The sequence below is a fragment of the Schistosoma haematobium genome, chromosome ZW (assembly GCF_000699445.3).
Source record: "Schistosoma haematobium chromosome ZW, whole genome shotgun sequence".
NCBI classification, from domain to species: Eukaryota; Metazoa; Platyhelminthes; class Trematoda; order Strigeidida; family Schistosomatidae; genus Schistosoma; species Schistosoma haematobium.
The window spans coordinates 51,572,384-51,599,853 of NC_067195.1; the positions used below are offsets into that span (position 1 = coordinate 51,572,384).

The following is a 27,470-nucleotide window of genomic DNA, read 5'->3' on the forward strand; positions in this document are numbered from 1 at the left end:
ACAAGTCTTGGGAATATCTAAGTCCTAAGTCTACTACTGTATGAAACCTAGATAACACTTCTTCATTTATGGTAATGTCTAGGTTGAGTGATGTATCGCCGAAGCATATCCATCCACATTTAGCCGTATTAAGCTCCAGTCGCCATTTTAAGCACCACTGTGCTACCTTTGTAAGCTCCATGCTGATGCAATTTTGCATATTTTTCAGCTCATGTGGAGAAAATGAATCTACTACTTTAAGATCATCTGCATATAGAAGGGGCTTACTGACACAAAAACTTTCACAAATATCATTGATAAACACTAAAAAGAGCAAAGGACCTAAGACACTACCTTGTATTACACCACTTCTAACAGGGACAGCGTTAGACAATGAAGAGTTAATTTTAACTATTTGATGTCGATTGCTGAGAAAGGAATCAAGCCAAGCAAGCAAAGGATTTCGAACCCCACAAGATGCGAGTTTACCTGTAAGAAGTTGGTGGCTAACCATGTCAAAGGCTTTAGAAATGTCCAGATATAGCACTAAGACTAGATATCCCTGGCTACGTAGAGAATAGACTAAATTAAAGAAGCCAAAATGATATGTCATGCAAGAACGATTTTTAAGAAATCCATGTTGAGTATCATTGATAAATTTTCCAGAAAGTAAATAGTTGGAAAGTTCATCACTTATAATTTTTTCCATAATCTTAGAAAGAACTGGAGTAATATTTATTGGCCGATAATTGTTCATGTCAGTCTTATCTCCAGATTTGTAACGTGGTATGATGTATGCGGTTTTCCAACAGTAAAGGTAAGAACCGGTTTCCATAGAGAGAGTAAACAACTTTAGAAGAAGAAGTGGAATATCTGGACCACCATATTTGTAGAGAAAGGATGAAATCCCGTCTACTCCATGACCTTTCGAAAGCCTAAGGGTATTTATAGCCTTATTAATTTTCATACATGCGAAGGAGATAGATTTTATTGAGTTGCTAGTCACGCACATAACTCTTGAAGCAGAGCCACTTATGATTTCTACACCATTCGCGAATATACTACTGAAAAGGTCGGCCATGGTTTTAGAGTCGTATATAAAAGTGCTATTATGCTGGATGCACGGTATATCAACATTTCGAGTTGCTTTAGTGCGATTATTGAAAAAGAGAGTTAAGTTGTGTACTTTCGAGTTAGTATTAAGTGCTAACAGCTCCTCATTAATAGCTTTTAACCTATGTTTCTCTTTGATTTGATTAAAAATTATTATTTGTGCAACTGCTGTGAAGTCGTTTGACTTAAAATAACAATTCTGTAGGCGTTTTAATTTATTACGATATTTAGCTGGTATATATAATTCGTAAGGTTTACTAAATCTGTACGTTTTAAGAGGTACACAGGAATCTAAACAAGAGTTAATGATCAAATAGAATTCGTCGATAGCGTCCATGAGACTATTACATGAATGCAAATAATAGTTGAATCATACATGTCAACTTTATTGTAATTTTCAGAATAGAATACAAAATGCTTAAGAGACATTAAGAAATCTGTTTATGGACAAATCATGAGTGATCTTTTCATTTGTAAAATAAAACCAATTTCCCATTTTATTTCTATCTTATCAATTCACCTAATTTACTTTACTTAGAGAAAACATGAATAATTACTGGACATTTTTTAATTACACAAATCACGCAGATGATTGGTTAAGTACCATAATTGAGAAACATTAATATCAGTGGAAATTTAGTCGGATATCGGTTATCTATGAGCCCAGACAAACGATGATTAGTTTTCTATGGTTTTTCAAATAGTTTTATCTCTCGAAATAAATTAGTGACCAACCATATGATTGGTATTGATTACCACTCCCTTTTCTTAAGTTTTCTAATAATCTTTTTCCAGTAGTAAGACATTTATTATTGTATGCTCTTGTTTTTAACCACATTTTTCAATCAAAGTAATGATTTCTAGCCCAAGACTAGATTGTAAAGATGCTTCATCTTGATAATATATACAAAACTGTCTAAATAACGTTGTTTTACAATCCATATTTACTCATTTTGTAATACAATAATAATAAGACATTAGTAAAGATACTGGATCCATTTCATTTCATGCCAAGTTAACTGGAAGAATAAATGATATGGAAAAGGCGTGTAAAATGATAGTAATAATAATAATAATAATAATAATAATAATAACTATCTCTAGAATTTTGTATTTTATTGTTATTATTATGCAGGGTTGAATTTGATCAGTCTCTGTTAACATAAAAGATTCTTGATAGTGGCGAGTAATGTAACAATGAAATGAAAGTAAATCTAAATAGTGAATATCAAACAGGCGGAAACACATATCATGAATAACACTACTGAAAACTATATTAAGTATCATGAATAAAACTACGTCCAAATGTTACACATTAAGCCGGACAATTATACATATAATTCATACTGAGGATTCAGTATTATTGAGTGTCAGTTCATAGCCATATTTCTTAATTACTTCACTGTTCTTAAGTTACGATTGTCTTTTGGCAATGGAATATCCTATCATTTCTTAACCCCCCCCGAAAAAACTGAACTTGTGATAATCTACCTTTATGCATTCTGAATTGCGTATGTAAAAGGTAATTCTTTGACTGGTCACAATGATTATTTTGACTTTCTGTGTAGTAAAAAGGTGTAGTGTAACTAAATGCCAATAAACGACTGTGCTTACATACATTTTGCAAACTCTTCTGAAGTCTTGCGTTTTTTGGAAACTTAGAATTTTAAGACAGCACTGTAATCAAAACGTAATGAATTTTGATAATATATAACTAAGGAATTCCAAAGGTTAAATGATATTGCCTATTCTGACTTTATATTTGAGTCAGTTATTGAGCGATGTTTCGTAAGGTTAGCTGGTTTGTATAGATTTTTAAACGTATTTTGATGTAATGTTCATCTCTAGCTGATAACAGCTGATGAACCATTAGAAACTAGGAAAAACTGGTACCGATTTCATATTCTTGAAAAATGTTTACACAGGTTTTCACATGCGGATGAACTTTGAGCCTTCAAGTTCGATTGAGTGGTATTATTCAGTCTAAAACTACAAAGAAACAACTGACTAGTGAACATACAAGAATGCATAGCCGGAAGAAAACACAAATATAATAGATGATTTGTTTATATAATTAACCAGAAATTGACATTATCCTATACTTATTAGATCATAGTCTTAAAATGCCTTTTGAACTATAGAAAAAGAATTATAAAGTCATACATTTCTTTATAATCTACTCCAATTTATTGATTAAAAAAATCAAGTGCAAATAGGACAAAATGAGGAAATCCATCTAGAAATAAGCAACTTATTGACCGTGATCTCATCTTATATTGTTCTGAAATAAACAAAACACAAAGTAAACAATTAACCTTATTTCAATATACATCTTAAACTAAACATATTTATCTTAATTCTAAAATCAGCTTCACGATTGTGATATGTCTATATATATACAAAAATACACATCTATTGAAGTAGATTAGATTATCAACATTTTTTAATACACCCAGTAAAAAAAACGAACTAACTCGTATATTATGTTGTATTGCATGTGAATAACGTAACATTGGTAAATTTTGTATTTGATACTAAATAAAAGTACTTTCTAGATGACCTCGATGTCGTATCATGATATCAAGAGAATATTTAAAAAGAATATAAGTAGATAAAGTGTGTGACTTCAGTACATAATTAAAGAAAAATATATCTTATTAAAAAACAAATTTCGTAACTTTTAAGGAATTTCAATCATGAGTTAATTGAAGCTAGACCACTATGGGAAACCTGGGAAGCACTGGACGGCCATTTCATCCTAGTATGGGACTCCTCAGTAGTGTGCATCCACGATCCCGCACCCCACGAGATTCGAACCTAATTGGATTTGTAGACGAACATTGGATGGTAGGGATAACGTTCATCATCATCATCATCATCACTATAATAAGTTTAGTCATTGAGTAGATGATGAACTCACAATAAGTGATTTATGCAAAAGTTCTGTCTGTCTCTCTCGCTCTTAGATTACATTTTGAAAAATAACTTTCAGTAGAATCTAGGAATCGCATTTGTTCTTATTTAAAACTTATCGACTGAACGTACTTGCAACCTAGTGATGATGTTACTAACTCATTGCCCATTGGCTGGGACGATTGAGTTTTAATTCTCTAGGCAAGTAAGTCACCGTAATCTTTTAAGTGAATTATTTGTAAATAAATAATCCAAAGTGAACAGTTGGTAGTGTATTGAACTTTTCAATATATTTTAAAATGAATACTGACTCAGTACATTTGATAACATTAGCTTTATTTGAAGACATAATACTTTGTTTATCTTGGCCATTGAGTGTATTTTGTTATACCATATACTGTTTAAATCGCTATGCTTAACTGACGATTACATGAGGAAAATTGTGAAAGTGTCCATTTAAGAACTGTCTTACTAAGAAAGTCATAACAAAATAATTAAGTGAATAATAATCATAATAATTACTTGTTTTTTGCAGACAAGTTCTCAAGTGAATTTCTAAGCGTCTTAGTAACAAAACTTAATTTGTATAGTCAACCTTTAGGAAGAAAACAACTACAGGAACTGTCCTATATATCTCAGAATGACTTAAGTTAGAAATATGATTCTTCAGATTTCGATTCAATGATTCACTGTCACCATATTTGTCCTGAATTCTAAGTGTTTTAAGTTTAGCACCGTTTTGTATGAGTGGAATAAACTGAAAAGAAGGTTGCACAAGAATGACACTTAGTTACGTCTGTTTCCTTTTGTGGAGAAGCATGATTTGCCCTGCAGCATTCTGTGACCAACTCGGTCCTGGGTTCTCCTTTCCAGTTTTCACCACGTGCTATTCATCCTTTCAATGTCTGTTTCCATTCACGGATGCGATGTGTTCCTTGGTCTTCCTCTTTTCCGTTTCTCTTCAGAATTCCAAGTTAACAATTTCCTTATGATTCACTCTGGTGATTTCCTCAATATAAGTCCTATTCACTCCCAGTGTCCTCTCCTAATTCCCTATTCAGATGGAAGCTGGTTTGTTCTCTCCCATAGTAGGTTGTTGCTGATGGTTTCCGATCAACGGATATTCAGTATTTTGTGTAGACAATTATTTATAAATACTTGTATCTTTTTGATGATGGTTGTGGTAGCTTTTTAAGTTTCAACTCCATACATTAGAACTGTCTTGACGTTTGTATTAAAAACTCTGACTTCGGCGTTGGTTAATGGTTGGTGTGAGTTCCAAATGTTCCCCAACTGTAGGAATGCTGCCCTTGCTTTGCCAATTCTTGCCTTTACGTCTGCATCAGATTCTTCTTGTTCATCATTGATGCTATGCATGTACGTAAAACTTTTCACCTCTTCTGAAGCTTCTTCAAGTGTGAATAGGTTGGTGCTCCATGTATTGTATTTCGGGATTTTGCTTTTTCACCTGTGTATTTAAGCTTGACTAAATACACCTGAGCTTTCAACAGTTCTTCAAGCTGATGTCGAACTATAATTAAGGATTATTATCTGGTATTTAATTTATGTCAAGTAAAACCAATAAAACAACTAAGAAATCTACTCACAATCTCACATCTGTTCGCTTCCTGAAAACAATAACCAGATCAATAATTTTATACTCCATATAATGTATGCATATTGTAATAATGAGACTGTACAACTAGACAAAATTGAAAAAAATTGCAGGATAAAGACACGGACACATACTAATTCCATAATTGCGTATTCAAGAAATTAAGACATTATTTGTTTCAGTGAAAAGATAGTAGACAAGCTCATTTTCAATCTTTATAATTTCATACAAACTAAACTATTGTCGATGCCAATTTTATATTGTATAAATATTTGGATTTTTTGAATGAAAAACTACGGGTTACGTTGCACATTAATAAAATGAATATTATTATTAATTTTGGTATAGATAATTTATTTATATCATAAGGGGATTTTATGGAGATTTTAGTAATTTAATAGTTGAATTCATGAGTCAATTAAAACTAAAACACCATGAGAAACCTGGAAGTAGTATGGAACTCCTCAGCAGTGTGCATCCACAATCCTGACCGCGGGATTCGAACCCAGGACTTATCGGTCTCGCGCGCGAATGCTTAACCTTCAATTTAGACATTAACACCGTCAGATACAGGCTCAGTGGTCTAGAGATAAAGCGTTCACGCGAGATACCGATAGGTCCTGGGTTTGAATCCCGCGGGCGCACTGTTGAAGAGTTCCATACTAAAACGAAACGGCCGTCCAGCGCTTCCAGGTTTTCCATGGTGTTTTAGCTTTAGTTAACTCATTAATTCAACTGCTAAATTTATTTCTAAACAAATTCTTGTGGGAATATTTAAACACATAGTCAATAGTTATTCAAATTAGTTAAGATACTGATTGTTGAATTAAGAAAATCAGTTGAGGTACGCTTTTCAATATCTTGTATATTGGTAAGTCATTGAAATACAATTAGAATTCCACTGAACAAAATATAATCTCGTAATAAAATATTTAAAATGCTTAGCGATAGATCGTTCAACTCGAAACCTGAGAGATTAACAAGAGATTAATAACATTCTATAACTGTTCGATTTCAATTAGGAGCACTTTAACAGAATGCATTTATGATTTAAAAATAGGATGAGCATTTAAAAATATACTTCTAAAAAATACTAAGACACTTAATACGGGTGATTAAAATTTATTGGAATAAGTTGTTGAAATTATTCAATATGGCTAAATGAACCAGTACATCAGTTCAATGTTTCAGAAATGAAGTACGTGCCATAAAATAAAATATCCCTTAATTGAATTCATTGAGAATTTGTGAATGAAGTGTCGAAGAGTTTCATATTAGGGCCAAAAGGTGCTGTCCAGTTCTTCATGGTTTTTAACAGTGGTTTACTTGAAGTCTGTCAACAATGTAGATTATTTTAGAAATCATGTCGTAAAATGTATAAATCTCAATTATTTCTTGATAAGTAAAACTAATTTCAGAATGTGTTTTGTGGAGAGTTTCAGAAATTTCACAGGTTGAAATCATGAGTCAGTTGAAGCTAGACCACCATTGAAAACCTGGAAGCACTGGACGGCCGTTTCGTCCTGGTATGGGACTCATCGGCAGTGCGCATCCACGATCCCGCACCACGTGGGGCTCGAACCCAGGACCTACTGGCTTCGCGCGCGAGCACTTAACCACTAGACCACTGAGCCGGCATCCGACGGTGTTAATGTCTAACTTCAACCAATCCACGGAGTTGCGCCACCGTACATCATTGTCTTCAGTGAGTTGTTATCTCACAACAGACCGGTTGAACTCCACTGGTAACGGCTTCTCACTAGAACTCCAGGAGTTTTTCCTGAAATCAGTCACTAGTGAGCAGTTGATTATTTCAGGAAAAACTCCTGGAGTTCTAGTGAGAAGCCGTTACCAGTGGAGTTCAACCGGTCTGTTGTGAGATAACAACTCACTGAAGACAATGATGTACGGTGGCGCAACTCCGTGGATTGGTTGAAGTTAGACATTAACACCGTCGGATGCCGGCTCAGTGGTCTAGTGGTTAAGTGCTCGCGCGCGAAGCCAGTAGGTCCTGGGTTCGAGCCCGCGTGGTGCGGGATCGTGGATGCGCACTGCCGATGAGTCCCATACCAGGACGAAACGGCCGTCCAGTGCTTCCAGGTTTTCAATGGTGGTCTAGCTTCAACTGACTCATGATTTCAACCTGTGAAAACTAATTTCCTTTTACAACTGCCTCATAAATCAATGAAAGTGAAGTATTGTCTTATTGTTGTACATTTGAATAACACAAACTGACCGAATGTATCTTTTAAACTTTCAATTATTTGATAGATCAACACCTATAACATTAACTAAATGATGAGTTGTATTCTTTGATTTATTACTCGTTTTTGATGGGCTTTTATAAAAGAAAATTTCTTTGGTGTTACTCAAATTAAACAAAACTATTTAGGGAAATAAGTATTTCCCGTGATTCCTCATAAAACTTTGAGAAATATAACCATATATTCAGGACATTTGAATCATTCTACTTCATAGAATGTTTATTCATGTGCATCAAATTATAGAAGATACTGATGATAATAATTATTATATGGTGTCCAATGTGTCAAATTATTCATTCGAATCTAAACGAATCTTCATATAAAGTGTATTTGTTAGGAATTTGTATTTATAAAGTTGAGTAGTAACAAAATGAATGGTCGATAAATTATATGAAGGATTTGTAAAATGAGACTGACATTAACAACGGTGAGAATAAAATTAAGTAATAAAAGTACATATACAGATGGTATTCACAACTGTTCAAAGTGACTGAGTCAAAATGACACTTTTTGTAACTCAGTGGTTAGTAAATACCATATAAGTGAAAAAAACACAATAAAGATTTTATTTATGCATAAATTTAGTTAAAAAAACCATAATAACTATCATTGATATGCATAGTAAATCAAGATGCATATACCTTAAAGTTATAATTAGGACTTCATATATGTTTTAGAATTCTAAGCTCATACTGGGTTCATATTTTGTATCAATTAACTGATGATTGTAATCATTATTATCATTTATATTCTCTAATGAACACGTTTTCATCATAATTCTGCTAATCTAAACTGTTTTAATGTTCTATATTTGTAATCACAATAGTTAAAAATTAAATAGAAAAGATCAAATTTTAAGAAATTGAACTAATTTTCTTTCTTCAATGAACACTATGTCATTAACCATCTAATTTATAGAAAACAGTTAACGTATAAAGCCTGTACATACATAAGTAATTGATATATTTTAAGTTAATTTGAAAAAAATAAATTACTGACAATAATATGAGGACAAGGTTAAGATTAACCAATGAATAATGGGAAAAAAAACAAAACAAATCTTCCCAATAAGATATTCGGCGTTTTTTTCTCTTTTGGTTTGTTGTTCGATATATACAGAAGTGGATTTGGTAATTATTTAAAATGGATACAGACCTCCGTTAACCAATCAGTCATTTTATTTTATGGTCATTGGCCTGATATTCATTTTTCATAATGACTATTGAGAATTAAATAAAATAAAACAATTTAGATAAAAATTTGTTCTATTCAACAAGTTGCTTATGTCATAGTGATTGATTAATTATTAACAAGCTAACTAAATAACCTTTTAAAAAAAGTGTTTTACAAGGTTAAAGTTAATCAAAGTTGACACAACTGGACCTCATGTTGTGACCTTGAAAAATTCGATTGATGTGCATAGATTAACTATTCTGTTGTTGTAATGTAAGGTAAAATTGACATTAGTTGGTTGTTGATGTAGTATAAATTTTATTAACATAGCAAAAGTATTATAATAACCACCAAGTAAAAATATATAGAATCTACACTTTGCAATACATCTATAAACAATTAAGTTGATTGCAAAATACTATATGTAACTATGCACAACAATAATGACCAGGTAAAAAAACTGTGGATGAGTTTATAGAAACTAACAAAACTAGTGGAGGGGGAAGTTTTTGATAAGGACTGGAACCAACTAAGGGACTACATAATACTATGAAGTATTGAACAGTCTGTTCTTCTATAGATAGAAACCCCTATGAATGTGAAGTTTCGATCCCACCAGATAATGGACCCATGACTTTCAAGTCTTTCATTGACTACTTAACCGTTAGACTGCCTAGTTGCCCTTACTTCCAACTGTAATCAGATTGTGATATAGAGTGTTATCGGTAATAAATAACTCACTTCCAACATAGCTGAAATTCACAAATTACAATGCCTATTAACAGCCTGATTTCTGAAATGAACTACAAGGTGCTGAATTCGATCACATCATGAATATGAACTTTGAACTGTCAAATTAAAATTTAGCAAGAAAAACTAGATAAGATTACTGATTGTCATAAAAAGTGAAGTTGATTGTATGTTCCACGTTCAATGATAGTTTTAACTGAAAAAATTATCTGTATACTTGTGTAAAGCTACTAAGTGAATTTATTTAATCAAGCCTAGTGATATAAATTGACTTTCTAGACTAATGTTATTAAAGTGGTCTTAACAGTTACCTGGAGCTACTGAACAGATATTAAACTTGAAAACCAGTAAGATCCTGTTTTATTTCATGCAAAGGTTATATGGTCAGAGAAATTTACTATGAACTATGGTTTACCAAAGAATCATAAAAATTACTAAGTCATTATAATTTATATCATACATCATATTTAATTCTGTTTTTTCGTTTGATCAGTTTTTGAATAACTATTTTATTCAGGTATATTGCTACAAAATACTCATAAAATAAGATAGTATTGATATACATATTATGAAAGTAACCATTGAAGGTTTTACATTTTTACTCACTCCTAGTTCACATTTGTATCCTTAGAGAAATTACCAATGTGAAAAATCAACAAACATTTATGTGTGCATTAAAATAATGATTTATAGTCATACCATATCTTGTCTATAATTTTTGAGATTCTTAAGCCAGTCAGTAATTAGTACAAGGAACTATGATCTTTCTGTACGATGTTTGTACATCAGTATTTACAATAAAAATATGATAATATTAGAAATATACAAAACAGTGAATGCGAAATACGAGCATAATTAATATGATAATGTCAATTATTCTGTTAAAAAAGGACATATCGTTATTCAAAAAATACATTTATTCTTCCAATAAATGTCTCATTATCTTCCTTATTGTTAATTTCTTGACAAAAGTCACCTTTCCATATAAATATTTTTATTAGAGGGGGTTTTGTGGAGATTTTTTTAGAAATTTCAGTAATTGAAATCATGAGTTGATTGAAGCTAGACCACCATGGAATACCTGGAAGCAATGGACGGCCGTTTTGTCCTAGTATGGGACTCCCCAGCAGTGTGCACCACCATCCCGCTCCCCTCAAGATTCGAACCCAGGACCTATCAGTCTCGCGCACGAGCGCCTAACCATTAGACCACTGAGCCGGTCTAATGGTTAAGCGCTCGCGCTCCTATGGTGGTCTAGCTTCAAATGACTTATGATTTCAACTATTGAAACTTACAAATATTTTTATCAGAAATGTAGTTTTATGGAGATTGTAGTAATTTAATAGTTGAATTCATGAGTCAATTAAAGCTAGAAAACCACAGAAACCCTGGAAGCACTGGATGACCGTTTCGTTTTAGTATAAACTCCTCAGCAGTGCTCATCCACGTTCGAACCCAAGACTTTCGGTCTTTCGCACGAAACATTAACACCGTCAGATGCTGGCTTAGTGGTTCAGAGTTTGGGCGCTCGTGCACGAGTTCAAATATTCTGGGTTCGAATCCTGAGAGCAGGATAGTGGATGCGCACTGTTGAAGAGTCCCAGGTCACGAAGAAATGGCCATCTAGTGCTTCCGGGTTTTCAATGATGGTCTTAGTGAATCTACGAAAATGCAAATTTGAATTTCATGGTTTCAAACAATAAATCAATTTTATATGATGTAATAAAGTTAGATTATAACACATATGTTATTGATTCATTAGGCATGTTTTTATTCTTTTTTAATCTATTAGTCAAGAAAAGAGTAGAATATAGTGAAATTTTCAAGTGTAATAATCATAGAAACATGTAAGAATTGGCTAATATGAAGAAACAGGATAAAACTTGTAGAAATTAAATTAACATCGAAATGATATACCAATTTAATTCTTATCATTGATTAATATTTAAGTATCGGCGAGACTATAATTTATGGACGAACTAATCAGGTATAAGATAACAGGTCCCAAATTTTTGCGCGAAATTCACTCATCCATTTGGCTAAGTAGAGTTTTGGTATTATAGTTGATGTTAACTCGTAATGAAAACCTTAAATCTTATTCGTAACCATCAACTGTAAATCATAATTCTAATTTTACACACTAATTTATAAACCTCATTTGACCCTAGTTATTAGGTGAACACTCCTAAGGTCAAGTTAGTGTCGTTCAAATGCCGTCCATAAATTATAGCCTCATCAAAGTATTCTATAATGTTTTTATTAGTTTATTTAGTAAACGTGTTGCTAATTATGTTACATAATAAATGAACTCAAATATAGAATCCTTGATTACGTAATACTGTATAGATTTTGAAATAAATTATTTCAATAAAAACTGTTTTAAAAAAAATAAAATATTACATTATAGATTTTTATCGACTAATTAATATAGTCTTGAATTTCTAGCTTAGAAGGATTGTTTATTGTCACTTAGGTATATTTTCTATCTTTTGGTACAAAAAAATGTTTAATACATATGATCCAATGTCAACTGAAGAGTACCACAAATAGAACTATAAACACAAATGATTTTACCAAACTTGAGGGAATAATGAGTCAAAGATCACCAAGATAGATTGATGAAAGAATTGTGAAATAGTTTTCATATGAAATAGCGTATGATTAGTTTATCTAGAATAATAATACATGTTCCATATAATTAAGTAGTCCATCTTGAAAAAAGACTTAAAGCATTTAATACTTCATAATGAATAAGATATTTATAAGAATAATATGTAAAATTTTACAACAGTGGTTGAACACTTTCTGCATACTTCAAATTTATAATAATATTAATAAAATATTTTAGTGCGAATTTTTAAAAACACTAAATTTTTTCTTAAATTATTATAATTTTGAAAAAAATCTTCAGTAAACTAATGAATGAATAATCTTTATAAAATGGTACCTTTATCAGTATAGCAAAATCACATTACTCATGCACATATGTTGGTAATAAAATTATAGCTTATTAATGTGATTTTATAAAATAAAGTGGTTCGCTTTAATCGATTCATTGCACTATATGAAACTAAGGTATAGTTATCAGTCATCTAAGCTGATTGACTAACTAGAGCCCCAATGGGGTTACTGCCGGTCCGAATTCCTGATAAAGGTGGAGAGTTGGGCATAGGATTAGTTACATTATTCGATAGAAAACTAGCTCACTAAAAAATGCTAATCAGAAAAAATAACTTAAACCGTTTAAACTCTACCGTTTCTGACAACCCGAGCAATCATTAATTTAGGTACATGGAATGTTCGTACAATGTGGGAGACCGGGACAGTCTTCCAAATTGCTGTAGAAACTGATTGATTATTAGTTAATTAGGCAGAAACTAAGATCATCAGAAGACGATGAAGATTTAATTTCGTTTAATTTTATAATTTTGATAAACTAAAAAAGACAGTAAATACAGAATACTTATAAGAATCCATTTATTGGCTGCGTGTAAAATAAGAACAGAACGACCTTAAAAAAGGAGAGAAGAGTAGTTTTTAGTCTGTCGATTAAATGTATCCGCTATTATTTATTAAGTTGACCATGAAAATCAAAATTTTTTCAAATATTTTTTTTCATCTAATATATTTCATTACACTACACAAATAACGTTCTTGTTCTACTTTGATATGAATCTATATCCTTAAATCTAGATGTAAATTATGTTGTTAACCTGTTCACTATGTCTAAAACATGTTACTTATTGAGGAAAACATAGTAGAACACTTATTACTACGGTTCAAGTTGATAAGTCTTTCAAATTAGAAATTACTTTTACTTCAAAATTGAAATAGCTAGTATTAAATGAAGTACACACAGAGAATATTCGAATTTATATCTAATGTCTATAAATATTTATTTAAATAATAATTTAGAAAGGTAAAAGAAAACATTGGTTAAATCGAAAGTCAGAAAAATAAATAAACAGTACAATTATTGATAACAACAATTCATTCTGCAACATATCTATTTCATAAACACAGTGAGAAGTCATATTAACAAAAAAATTTTTAAAAGATTCTATTCTTATCAGTAATATTTATTGATTTTTATACTACTACGTAATTATAATGATCATGTTGGTAGGTGTAGACTACGTGGTTGGGATCTGCGAGACGATTGCAACCGATGGTTAGAGACCTTGAATGACATGGCTTAAAATCGTTTGCAATGGCGCAGGTGCATCCACTATTTGTTCTCTCCCAAATTCTAATCATCTGAATTTGTCATGTCACTTTTTGTCTCTTTCCAAATTTATTTCAATGGATTATACTCCTTGAGTAATATCTTCAAACCCTAATCTTTCCGATTACTACTTATACTTTTACTACCTCTACCAATATAGGATTTGAATCGACAATTGTATCTGTGTGCTAGTGTGGTATAGTGACTCGAACTAATGTACATGCGTACGAAGTTCGTCACTAATGCAAAAATGAATGAATTTAATGGCCTAAGGGTACAGCGCTGTTTACGAAAAATAACTGTCCCGGATTAAATGTCTGTCCAATTGCACACTATAGGGTAATTTTTATTGGAACGAAAGAGCCATCTAATGTTTCTATGTTTGTAATAGGTTCTCAATGAAGTGCATTTGTGAAGAAAGATACTTTCATGCAAATATATTGGAAATTTCTTTAAAAAAGTTAACAAATAATCAAACGATATGTGCCCTCTTCTATTAAACCTGACATATCGGGTTGGATTAATAACTAATGATCATATAGGTTTTTCACTTATGGTTGTCATTAATACCACCGTCGATGCCAATACATAAACGATTAAAATAATAGTTTAATAATAGAGTATGGTAGAGAAACATCCAACAGAAGTAGAAACTCACAGCATAACTGGGGCGTAAAAACGAAGTAGAACAGTTAAAAAGAAAAACCAAAAAAATGAACGAAATGAAACGAAAAATGATTATTCAGACAGTATTTTAGAAAAAACATAATGAGAGTCAAAGCAAAAACCATTATTGCTTCTGGTTTACATTGATATATATGTTACTTACGCCTGTTACTCCTCATGGAGAAGCACGGTCCGTCCACCAGCATTCTGCGACCAAATCGGTCCTGGTCTCTTATTTCTAGTTCTCACCATGTGTTATTCAGTCTTTTCATGTCTGCTGTCAATTATCAACGCAGTGTGTTGTTAAGCCTTCATATTTTCCATTTTCTGTCAGGGTTCCAAGTTAGCGCTTGCTTCGTGATGCAGTTTGATGATTTCCCCAATGTGTGTCCTATCCACCTCCAGCGCCTTTTCTAATTTCCTCTTCAGATGGAAGCTGCTTTGTTCTCTCCCATGGTAGGTTGTTGCTGATGGTTTCCGACTTACGGACATTGAGTATCTTGTGTGGACAACTGTTTATAAATACTTGTACCTTTTTGATTATGGTTGTGGTAGTTCATACAGTGGGACTGTCTTGACGTTCGTACTGAAGTTTGTGACGTTGATATTGTTTGGCAGTTGTTTTGAGTTGCGTTTGCTCTTCAACTGTATGAATGCTGCCCTTGCTTCGTCAATCCATTCATTTACATTTGCATCAAATCCTTCTTGTTTGTCGATGATACTGCCCATTTATGTGAATGTTTCCACCTCTTTCAGAGCTTCTTCATCGTGTGTGGTTGTGTTGGTATTCTCCGTGTTGTATTTGGGGATCTTGCTTTTTCCCTTGTGTATTATATATATATATATATATATATATATATATATATATGATCTTGAGAACTTTAACATATAAAATGATATAGTGATTGGTTTGTGTTTAACTAATAAACGTCATTGGCAAATACTTGACTTGTCGCCTTCAATTTCGGTATCTTATAACTGAAAAGCCTATCACTTTGTACATTTCAGCTATAGTATAACATACAAGCATAATGTAAACAAAATTTTGCCATTTCGTTAAAGATCATGTGATCGATTTCATTTTGTGAATCAAGTCACGATTGATTATTTAACACTGATTAGCACGAAACGGTCGTTATTCAACTGGCCATAATAAAAACAGTATAATTGAAAACTGACGTGAATTTGACATTGAACAGACTAAATTTATAAAAGCTTTCAATTTATGACCTTATGAAATAAAGACAAATGATTTTAAAATGTAAACAGAAATGATGGGAAACATTTGTGCCGCTATCACACACTCAATTTGTTCATCGAAACTACAGTAAACACTAATTAGTTATGTTTTTCAGCTAGAATGAAGAGCTTAAAAGTGGTTAATTCTCCACAGAAGTGAGTGCATGACATAAAAACCAAACGTATGATTACACAACATATGACTTCAGTTTTAAATAAAACACTTAAGAGAGACAGATAGATAAGTTATTTCTATCTGTTTGTTAAATACGTTTATTTTGGGATATGGAGTTTCTAAGTACTTGGGAGTGAGTTCAGTAGTGTACACTAAAAAGGACTTGCAAGATTTCTTTCAAATTGACACTTATGATATCAGATAAGTCATCCACTTCAACAAAAACGTTTCAAATCCTCAAGAGATCTATGATTAATTGTTTCAGTTAAGCTGCCAATTGTTTTCTCATTTATATTTTCAATTAACACAGTTACAAATAATGCTGTACAATATTTGACTTCTTTGCAGTGAATACAATCAAATTGAGCACAGTAAGTTATTCACCGACCAACAACACTGATATGGATATAATAATTCCATAAAAATAACTAAATACTAACGTTGAAGCATTTGGGCTATTTTATTCATCATTACTCAGTTTTTTCTGTCAGAAAGTCATTTACTTCAACATTGAGGTGAACGTTTAACTTCTAGATCCCGGCTCAATGGTCTAGAGGTCATGTATTAATGAACTTTAGTTTCTTTTTCTCTGAACTATCCACAAAAAGAAATGTCTATAGTATCTTGTTAGTAATTAGATTACTATTTACTATATTAATAATATGTGTAATGTTTCTTTTATAAACAGCTACTGTCTTTGGACTAATCTTTATGAAGATGATAAAAACACCTAAGCAATGAAATCTTTTCAACTTTTCCTATACAAATGCAGACAATTTTTTTATTAATTGTCTGTTTAAGAGATAGAAGAGACATGATTATCAGCAAAATGCAGTGCATACAAAAAATAAGTAAAGGACAATGTGAAGAAATAATAAGGGAACAATGAAAGCACTGAAGTATATGTTATGTTAGATGTTAGTTTAAATCAGTTAGAAATAAAATAATTCTGGAATATCACCAACTTAAACATTAAAAGCTACTATTATATATAGTGGCCCGAGATCTGACTCCACGTAGATCGTTTCTGCTTGTCATCAAAATATACATGCCGCCAGTTCTCATATATAATCATCGACTTAAGTCGCGTTGATGAATAACGGAATTAAATAAGTCAAAAACGAGAATGTATTTTTCAATACGTATATTTCGTACTATCATTGATTGGAAAGCGAAGCAACACAAGATGGCGCTCAATGGAGGCGAGTGAGCCAACTCAGTCTAACCAAGGGTGAGTCATATTTATAGTCACACAAAAATAAGTTAGAAACACGTGATGAGCAAGACATGAAATGTATACACATACTCTTATATAAAAAAGCATTCAGAATTAATAAGCGAATAACTGACAGGGTAAAGATGCGGCTTGAGATGAATGAATAGATTTATCTGTCCAGAGGCTAGAATAAATTATGTGGGTTTGACATAATACCAGCCCCCACAACTTGTAAAACGGATTCTGTGTCACGTCCTAAAATGTATCCACGTCACTGAATTCTTTGCTCTAATAAATACTTACGTACAAAATACAGATCTAGAATTTGCTCTAACCATAACAATTGTAATCGTCATTCAAAACTTGAAGACATAAGTATGGAATACTAAGGTGAAAGCGATTCTGCTTAAGACTTTTAGACTAATAGATAGGACATAAAAATACCGTCATCTCAGACAAGTATTGCCAAGCAATATTTATTTGTCTGACGTTCAACCTACTGATAGCACTGTCGTGTTGATGACCATATACGTCATATAACTAGTTGATTTACTATTTTAAAATTTACTTCACAATATATATACTATCATCTTGAACATGGAAGTTGAATCCAAAGGTGTAATTTAAAATGTAGTTCATCAACATTCCACAATTCTCTTATTTCAAATAATATGAAGTTATAGGCTTACATTATCTAAAGATAATTAGACTTTTAACGTTAGTAACTGTGCTTGAAATTTAAATAGATTATCACTTACTTATTTTGGGTGAATTTTCTAAACATATTAAGTTACACTAAATTACATAGGAATGGAAACAATAAAATGTTTGAATTTTAGTCTGATTTAATAGATTTGTTAAATACTGAATTCTTGATCGTTGTTGAGATCATATTAACGAACTGTTCAACTAAATAAGTACCATCTCATACGATACCATATGACGTTTATTATTCCTATATAGAAATATCTAATCTATGATTTATGTTTTAAAACCATAGTCTAATGAAATACATCTCTATATATCTGTATTTACTTTAATATACGTGGTAATAATGGATCGTATCTATCGAAAAGTAACAAAACAGTATACATGGTTTTGAAGAAAACGTGTTTCATAAAAGGAGCAGAAAGATTATAATAGTTTCATGCATTTGATTCCCCTTTCCATATTTGAACAAAGTAGAAACAAAAATATTTGCCGAATACAATAAATTCTTTGCACGTTTTTTACTTTCTGTTCAATTACATGGAAACTAACAGGTTTAATTATTTCCAAATATTAGCAAAGTGTTTACGTTAAACAAAAAGGAATCATTAATAACGAATGTAACTACACATTTTTTAAAAAAGAATTTTCAATAGTTGTTTCGATTGGTAGTTCTATAACCATGGAAGAAAGGATTATTGCTAAAATACAATAAAACTATTTTAAGACGTTAAATAAGAAAAAAAAAGAGAACATATGAGTTTAACCAACTACGTTAAGATTACAATTAGTTGTAAAAATGTATCAAAATGTATCATTCGTTTATATTACTAAGTTCGTTGGCAGATAAACTTCGTTTTGTTTTCCAAGGTGTCAATCAATTCCTGGAAATATATTCAGTAAAAAAAAGTGTTTGTTTTTCAAAATCAGATGATTTATTTGTGAGACTTTGATTCTCATCATTATCATCATAAACTATGTTTACTCTGTCTAAACAAACAATGAAAGTTTCACTATTGAACCATCATTTTCAAAGAATGAAATATTACATAAGAAAAGTCAGTTATTTATTGAATACTTTGATAAAGATAAATTTGATGATCTTTGTAGTAATTCACAATGTTAACAGCTTCTAATACAGTAATCATGTGAGCATTAAATTGAAAACTATTTAATCACTTTAGAACTTTATAGTTGATTATTTTTTTTAAATTTATGAACTTAAATTACATTTAAACATTTTCTTCGAATTATCAAATGATCACGTTCATAAATTCTATCTCAATCAGTTACAATTTTATTTAAACATCTAAAAAAAGAATCAACCTTCATAACGAATAGGCGAAAAAAATTCATGAAACATGTTGACATTATTCACAAAAATAATAAACCCTTGTTTTTTTTAAGTCCTAAACTCGTGAAAACAATAGTCGGAGAGGGGTTTTGTGGAGATCGTAGTAATTTAATAATTGAATTCATGAGTCAATTGAAGCTAGACCATCATAGAAAACCTGAAAGCGCTGGACAGCCATTACGTCTTATTGTGAGACTCCTCAGCAGTGCACATCCACGACCTTTCCTTGCGAGATCCAAATCCAGGACTTATCAGTCTCACGCGCGAACGAATCTCGCGGGGCGGGATCGTAAATGCACACCGCTGAGAAATCCCACGCTAGGATAAAACAACCGTCCAGTTCTTCCAGGTTTCCCACGGTGGTCTAGCTTCAATTATTGATCGTTTTGATAAAACTCATCTCTACGACATTCTGCTGGGTTAATCGATATTGAACAAGTACATTATACTTTATTACTTTTTAAAAATATGAAACTATATTTTTCGATGAATATTACTAACTAAATATTTAAATAAATATATGTCTTTGAAGAGCAATAAAATACTGAAACATTGAAAACCAACAAAGATCCTATAATAATCATGATAACATCTCTTAGAAGATAAAATTATTTTTATTACTGCGGATAGGTATCAGTAAAGAAATACACTAAATATAGGATTGCTAATAATATCTACTGATCAATAAACCATTTGTAAAATTTTCATAATATTGAACTAATATAATTTAATGATCAGTGCCTTAGTGACAAGGTTTACAAGAACATAATAATAATCACTGGCTATAAATTACCACGTAAATGTATATGACATTTCATTTATCTAAAAATCAATATAGAATTGTGACATTCAACAAAATCTTGAAAAATAAGAAAACAAAGTTGATATTGTACAACTAAATTAAAACAAATGTTCATCAGGATATACATTTTCTACCAAATCTTGCGAATTGATTTTGATGAATCAGCCATTGAAAATCAGGAAAAAATTAATAACTGTTTCATTTCAGTACGAAACAGGTTAGCTGTTAAGACTCATGTACACCACTGGGGAACAGACTCAAGACCTTCAACACTCATGTTAAGTGAATTATTTTTAGGCCACTGTGTTGAGATCTTGTAAGTTATACTTTTGATCTCAGTCAATTTTAAGATATTGCTAAATCATCATCCCGGATTTTCAGTTTGTCCTAACTGAATAATCTACACAAATCTCCATTATTTATAGTTTTACAAAATGATTTATTACATAAAGGAGTAAATTATTTTTAAATAAATAATATTCTCTAATAACACTTACCTTCATCTAGATCTCCTCGTGCAGCAGCTTCTAAAAATATTAAACTTTGAGGAAATTTTACAACTCTATTAGAATTATAATGTCTTCTATCATTTAATGGAGACAATCCTTTTTTTTGTAATTTTTCTGATTCTTTTTGCATTTTTTTGTCATAAATTTGCCATTCTTTTAATTGATTTGCACGTTCTTTACGTGCATTTTTAATACGTTTCATATCAGGTACACGTAGACCAGGTAAATCAATATCATCTGTAAAATTTATTGTTGTATTTTCAATTGATCCATTTAAATTATCCATTATATTTTAATTTATTCAAATAATTTATTGTATAAAGTGGAAAAAAACCGTAGACGAAAATTCCCAAAATTTCAGTCTTTGATTTTTTTTTTCAAAAACTATTTTTTTGTTTTATATCTAAAAAAAAATTAAAACAAAAAAATTATTCTTTGAATAAAAAAATTTATTTCAAGATGTTAATAAGAATTTCATTATTAACTTTTTATTAAATGATTGTGTACAGATTTATATTTATTAACCTGATCAATTCATTTGATCATATTTTAGTTGAGGGTACAATGAAATAGTAGTGGTGAGACTCTAATTTATGGACGACCTTTGAACGAATTTTAAGTGACCTTGAGAATATTAGTCAATCAGAAAACAGTTAGTATAGAGTAAAAATATATTATAGAAAACCAAGAAAATAAAGTAGATACACTTCTTATACGTCGTTCAACAACTTGTCAAAGTTAGAAAGAGGTTCAGTGGTTGTAAAATCGTAATGCATGCAGTAGAATAAATCATCCAAATGGCTACAGAATAGTCGACCTATGGAGCCATAATAAAGTCTCAAAAACTCTCTCAGCCTCGACCACATAGCTTCAATATTGTTTATGTGCACTCCGGTTGTTGAGTGCACAAAATGCTACTTGTGAATAACGACACGATGCATGCTCTCCAAACATCCGTATATATTGTAGTATCTGGCTGCAGCCAATGTGACTGGTGCTTTTATTATCCAGTTCGCAATAATTGTCATAATTTGCCTCAGTTAGGAATTATATATGGGGTTTTCATCACGAACTGACATCAGCTATAATGCCAGAATTTTATTTAGCCAAATGGATGAAAATGTTTCACGTTAAAATCCGAGATCTGTTATCTTATACTTCATTGATTCGTCCGCAAATTGTAGTTTCGCCGTTTCATTTGTTATAGCCGCTCAATTATCCCGTTTTGTACAAAATTCCTTGTGAACCCATCGTACGTTAGCATCAAGCACTGAAGTTGGCGCCGTAACCTTGAAATCTCTAAAACGCTTCTGATTGGCTCGTCCATAAATCAGAGTCTCGCCATAGTAGCTATATGGTAACCGTTAAATATATAAGAATTATATATATATATATATATATATATATATATATATAACGCTTATTAGAGGAATTTATTTAAACAAAATATGTTACGTAAACGAATTATTTAACAGATCCTGAGCGACAAATATATATCAGTCATTATTTGTTTTTTCATGAAGAAGTCCTGATAAATTCTAGTTACTGAGATTAGTTCAAATATAATAAAACATTATGTAATATAAAACATTAAATGACTCAATATTGTTTATTCGATATATGGTATTAAATCAAACCCTTAATCGTAAAATATGTTACAGTTATCTGACCTGTTATAAGTTTCATTTATCATAAATTTTCTATTTTTTCAACTAAAATGAAAATTTATTTTCTATGCTTTTCTGTAATCCATGAATTTTAGAATAATTAATTTGAAGACAGTTATGCTATACAGAGCTGAAACTTCGAGAACTAAAACAATCGTCATCAAAAATGTACAAGCATTTATAAACAGTTGTCGTCATAAGACACTCAATGTCTGTTGGTCGGAAACCATCAGGAACAGTCTACTTTGGGAGAAAACAAATTAACTTCCTGCTAAAGAAGAAATTAGTAAAAGACGTTAGATGTGGATAGAATATACATTAAGGGAATCACCAAACTGCATCATGAGGCAAGCGCTAACTTGGAATCCTAAAGCGGAAGGAAAACATGAAGACTAAAGAACACACTGAGTCGAGAATTGGCAGTTGACATGAAAAGAATAAATAGAAACTAGAAACAACTAAAAAAGCTCGCTCAGAACAAAGTCCAATAGAGAATACTGGTGGATGGGGGTGACAGGCGTAAGTACGCAAGTAAGTAATCATAGCAAAGTAGGAAAAGCTAGTATAATACAATCGAGTAAAATATTTTGTGAAAAAACAGTCTATTAATTAAATCATTATGGTAATTTCACGATATTTTTTGGTGATCTTTTCGAATTGGTAGTTTAATTACCGAAATTGGATAACAACCAAAATCATGGTTCAAAATCAACTATAATTAAATACGTATATATATTCTACAAAAGTTTTTCATGTTCTATTAAGAGCGAAATTTATTAAAAACTAATTGAAGTTTATTATTATTGATGATGATCAAGTAATTTTTTTAAACTTATGAATTTCATGTTATCTATCTCAAGCTACTGATCTATACTGAACATTCAAATCGGTTAAAATGTAGACAGGTTGACAAAAGATAATACGTTATTTACTTAAGTATGTAAGACATTACTGACTTCTGATGAGTGTCATACTGACGAGTTCGATAATATTTACTTTAACTTTTTTTAGTTAAGAAAAATCAACGGGCAATGAGCTCAAACGATATATATGAAAATAAGTCACATTGATAAGTATTGTATGCTTATTCGTTCGGTATACTTTTTTCAATATATATATATATATATATATATATATATATATATATATAAAGAGAGAGGGAGGAAAGGGAAGGGGAATTTCGTATTTTCTCTGATAAGTACTATCGCAACAACAAGCAGGAAATGTGATAATAATACCTATCTTTCTCCATATAAAACGAACTAGTATTTGAGGATTTCCATTTAATTCAACCATATGTATATATTTATATTGTAAAAGGAAGTTACGATCGAGCTACCACTGTAATAGTCATTTTTCTGAGCATTTGTAATAAATGAAAGACAAAACTCGGAGAAGACGAAATAGTTAAATCTGTAACTTGTTGGTTGATGTGGACCACTTAAACAGTATGACAAGTATTGTAAAACGTGTAAACGAGCTATAGCTTCTAGTATGGTCTTTACAGAATAAAACAAATTAAAACCTGGAATTTATAAATGTTAAAATTCACTCAAATACAGTAAATAAAAGGATCTATAAAGAGATTTTAGAGTATTTTATCGTTTACTACCTGTCAAAAATACTGGGATCCTTCGATAATTCTTTGATAATGTCTTCAGAAGCCTGGGAAAATCTGAGAATATCTCGTCCAATCAGCACACAGCATGAAAAATTCTAGAACACTGATGGAATATCTGTCACATTGCGATTAAGTGATTACTTATTAGAATACAAAATTTAGCATAGATCCACAAGTTTCCGGGGAAAAATTGTTATTTTCAACCGGAAAATACTATTGTTTTCTGTACAGAAATGCAATATGAATTAAAGGTTCCGTTCCTACTTTACGCTTTTTCTCTACTCTTAGAAATCCATTGTAGGAGCAGTCATCATCGAGTGTTTGAGTAGTAGAAATATTTTAAGCAAGGGGAAATTTGTCGTTACAATTGTTCAAATAGATTAATACTTGATCATCCTCTAGCATAAACCTACAATCAGTGATCAGTGAAATGAAACTTTACAGACTAACTAATTAGTCATTAGAAAACCATCAAGTAGATGCTTTTCAATCCACAAAATGTCTGTTCTTCACTACAGAATACTAATTAGCATTACTGAATATTTGAAACACTCTAATGAATTTTTTCGATTTAAAATTCTTATAGTTCAAGTGTACAGTTGAACTCATCACAATGTATTTTGCCTAACATTTATTAGACGATAAGATGATTGTTCATTATTTTACTTTACAACAATAAACTACCTTTTCTATATGTCTACAAAAACTTTATTCTCAGTAAGCCTACCCAGTGATAACACTTATATATTAGAAGTATTATCAAGAAATTGCTTAATCATATATTCACGTTAATCTCATCCAAAAACCAATCAAATAAACATTTGTATAAACCGAAACAAAGCAAACAGCAAATAAGGAAATGACAATAGCACATATAAGAGATAGGGGAATTAGAAGAAGTGGGTACTATTGGTGATATTATTATCTGTATTGAATATAGTATCGATAGAATAGAGTTGAAATTTTTTCAGATGTTAGACAAACTACATCAAATAAAAATACTACTACTACTATCACCAGTAATAGGAACAGTGACAAAATCGGTAGTTGGAAATGCTCAAGAACAATATTTTAATTTTATTAAAAGATAACAAGAATTAATGATGATATTAACTATCATACTACTTCATCTGATGATTGCAAGAATAAGAAAAATCAATTAGCAATTTATTCATTTTGTTTTAACAAGAGAAAGTTAGATAATTGAAAGTAGTACATATAGTTGTAGTAATCATATTTTCGCCAATATATATATATATATATATATATATATATATACGGTATGTATAACCTGAATAGACTCTTGAATTGCTTTTATTCACAACATTTACCGATAAAGTGTTTCTCATTAAAATTAAAACACTGATCTACAATTGAATAAATGAATCTATCTCTATTCAAGCATAATAAGTGTCCTAATCTGACCTAACTGTCAAAGGGATAATCATGATCCAAAAAATATTTTTAATTTCTCATTAAATTATAAGGCTAACCCATAAATCATGGTATATATATATATATATATATATATATAAATGATTGTGATGAAGTAATAATAAAGTACCAAGTTATAAATAAGTTTGATTTTATAAATAAACGTAACTTCTCTAAGGTATATGTAATGAACAAGTGATTTTTTTTCAAATTACACCTTTTAAACATGAGGTGATATCATATTGTCATTTGTTTATGTCAAAAATGTCAATATCATTTACATCAGATTGCACTGAAAGCAGAAAGTTGAAATGTCAGTTGCTTTTTTTTCTTGACCATTGAACATATAAAACTCATGAAACAAATTATGTTTATTGATTAAGCTTAGTTCATTAACTTAATATTGGTGAAATCAATGATTTTAACATAGTCTTTGAAAAATTTAAAGTTATTACAAAATAAACATATTTATCTCCTACTAATTATCTTTTTTTCATAAGTGATAATGATCTGTTTTTTTAGACTAGATCTAACTTGCATGGCACTAAGTAGAAAGACAGTACATTATAGGCTATATCAGTATATATAAAAGACTAATTCAGAATTATTTAGTAGTACTTATAACTAAGTGACCTATAAAGTCAGAAGTCATTAGATCGGATATAGATTATAGATCCCTAATGAGATTATGAATGTGAAAAATCGTAAAACACTTCTAGTAATTAAAAAAACTAATTTTATTGTTTAATAAGCGTCAAACTCATTATATCTATGAACCTATGACTTGTTCATAATGCTTTTTTGTCTTTTTCTCATGGTTTAATAAATACTTTACTAAGTATATATATACGTATGCATTCGTGTATTTGATATAAAAACACCAATTTACACAAAATCGATTATGTTGTTTACTAAACTCTTGTTTTGATTAATGCAGTTTCCTAAGTGATAATTCTAATCGCTAATGCAATTAACGCACGTATTTTATCAAAGAGTAGGCAATAAATAATCCAAATGGATTTGAATTATCCCAGATGTTAAGTAATGAAACATGATATATATATGCATACCAACTATGTAGCTGATAAGGATATTGTATGCTTAATAATTTGATCTAATGATTGGTTATACAAAAAAAGAACTCAAATATCATATCATATAACAAAGCAAACAAATTTAGTATATACGATATTGAGCAGATTATAATGTAAAAGGTTTATTTAATCTACGTTTTAGTGGATTATGCAACCTAGTCATTGGTATTCAGTTAATGTTCATTTGAACTTCGAGTGATTAGTATTGGTCAGGTTAATTGTTTTACTGACAAATTTACTCCAGTTATATTAAAAATTTAGATAAAATGTGATCAGTTGAACAATCGCGTACGTCAATCTACTTGTAGTGAACGTGGTGGAAAATTTCATTTTTTGTTATTAAAAAAAATCATGATTATGATTGTGTGTTCTGTTGTCGGATTTAATGTGAGTGCTATGATTGGATAATGATTAATCAAAGAAAACCAGATTGTTAACTCATAGCACTGAGTGAGTAGTGAACAAAGTACAGAATGTGTTTGTCAAGAAAGAGATTCTTCTTTCTAACAAAATGACATGTCCAAGCACAAAGTGTTTAACGCAATAAGATTCTGATGCGAAGATTTAGTTCATAGATATTCGTTAGGGATTAACTGCTGTATTAGGTGGCATATTCGCCCTACATTGGGACATTTCAATAATCTACACTAAGTGATATGGAAACATACCTGGGGTTCAAAATTTAAATTAAAAATAGTATGGTTATATCAAGAGTAAAATAATCGTCCTCAATGGACTGGCTGATTGTAGTGGTATATCACAAATTAATCAAGAAGAGAGATGCATATCACTAAACGCTAACTCAGCCGACTAGTGATGAAAATTCATTATATGATGGTGGTTATTCACATCATTCATCAGCCCATTAACGTTTCCTTGTTAACCTGAATGAAAACAACAACTATTATTGCGTTAGGTGTAAACAATATTTTCTCGCATTTTAGTAAAATTCG

General features: G+C 30.9%; 1 protein-coding gene across 1 annotated transcript in view; it reads right to left on the reverse strand.

Moving 5' to 3' along the window:
- MS3_00003829 (uncharacterized protein) overlaps positions 1 to 27,470 on the reverse strand; it is a 103,645-nt gene that overhangs the window by 54,685 nt on the left and 21,490 nt on the right. The window contains exon 2 of the mRNA XM_051211690.1: positions 20,690 to 21,104. Coding sequence (XP_051071778.1) covers positions 20,690 to 20,987 — 298 coding nt within the window. The 5' untranslated portion in view covers positions 20,988 to 21,104. The remainder of the gene's footprint in view (positions 1 to 20,689; positions 21,105 to 27,470) is intronic.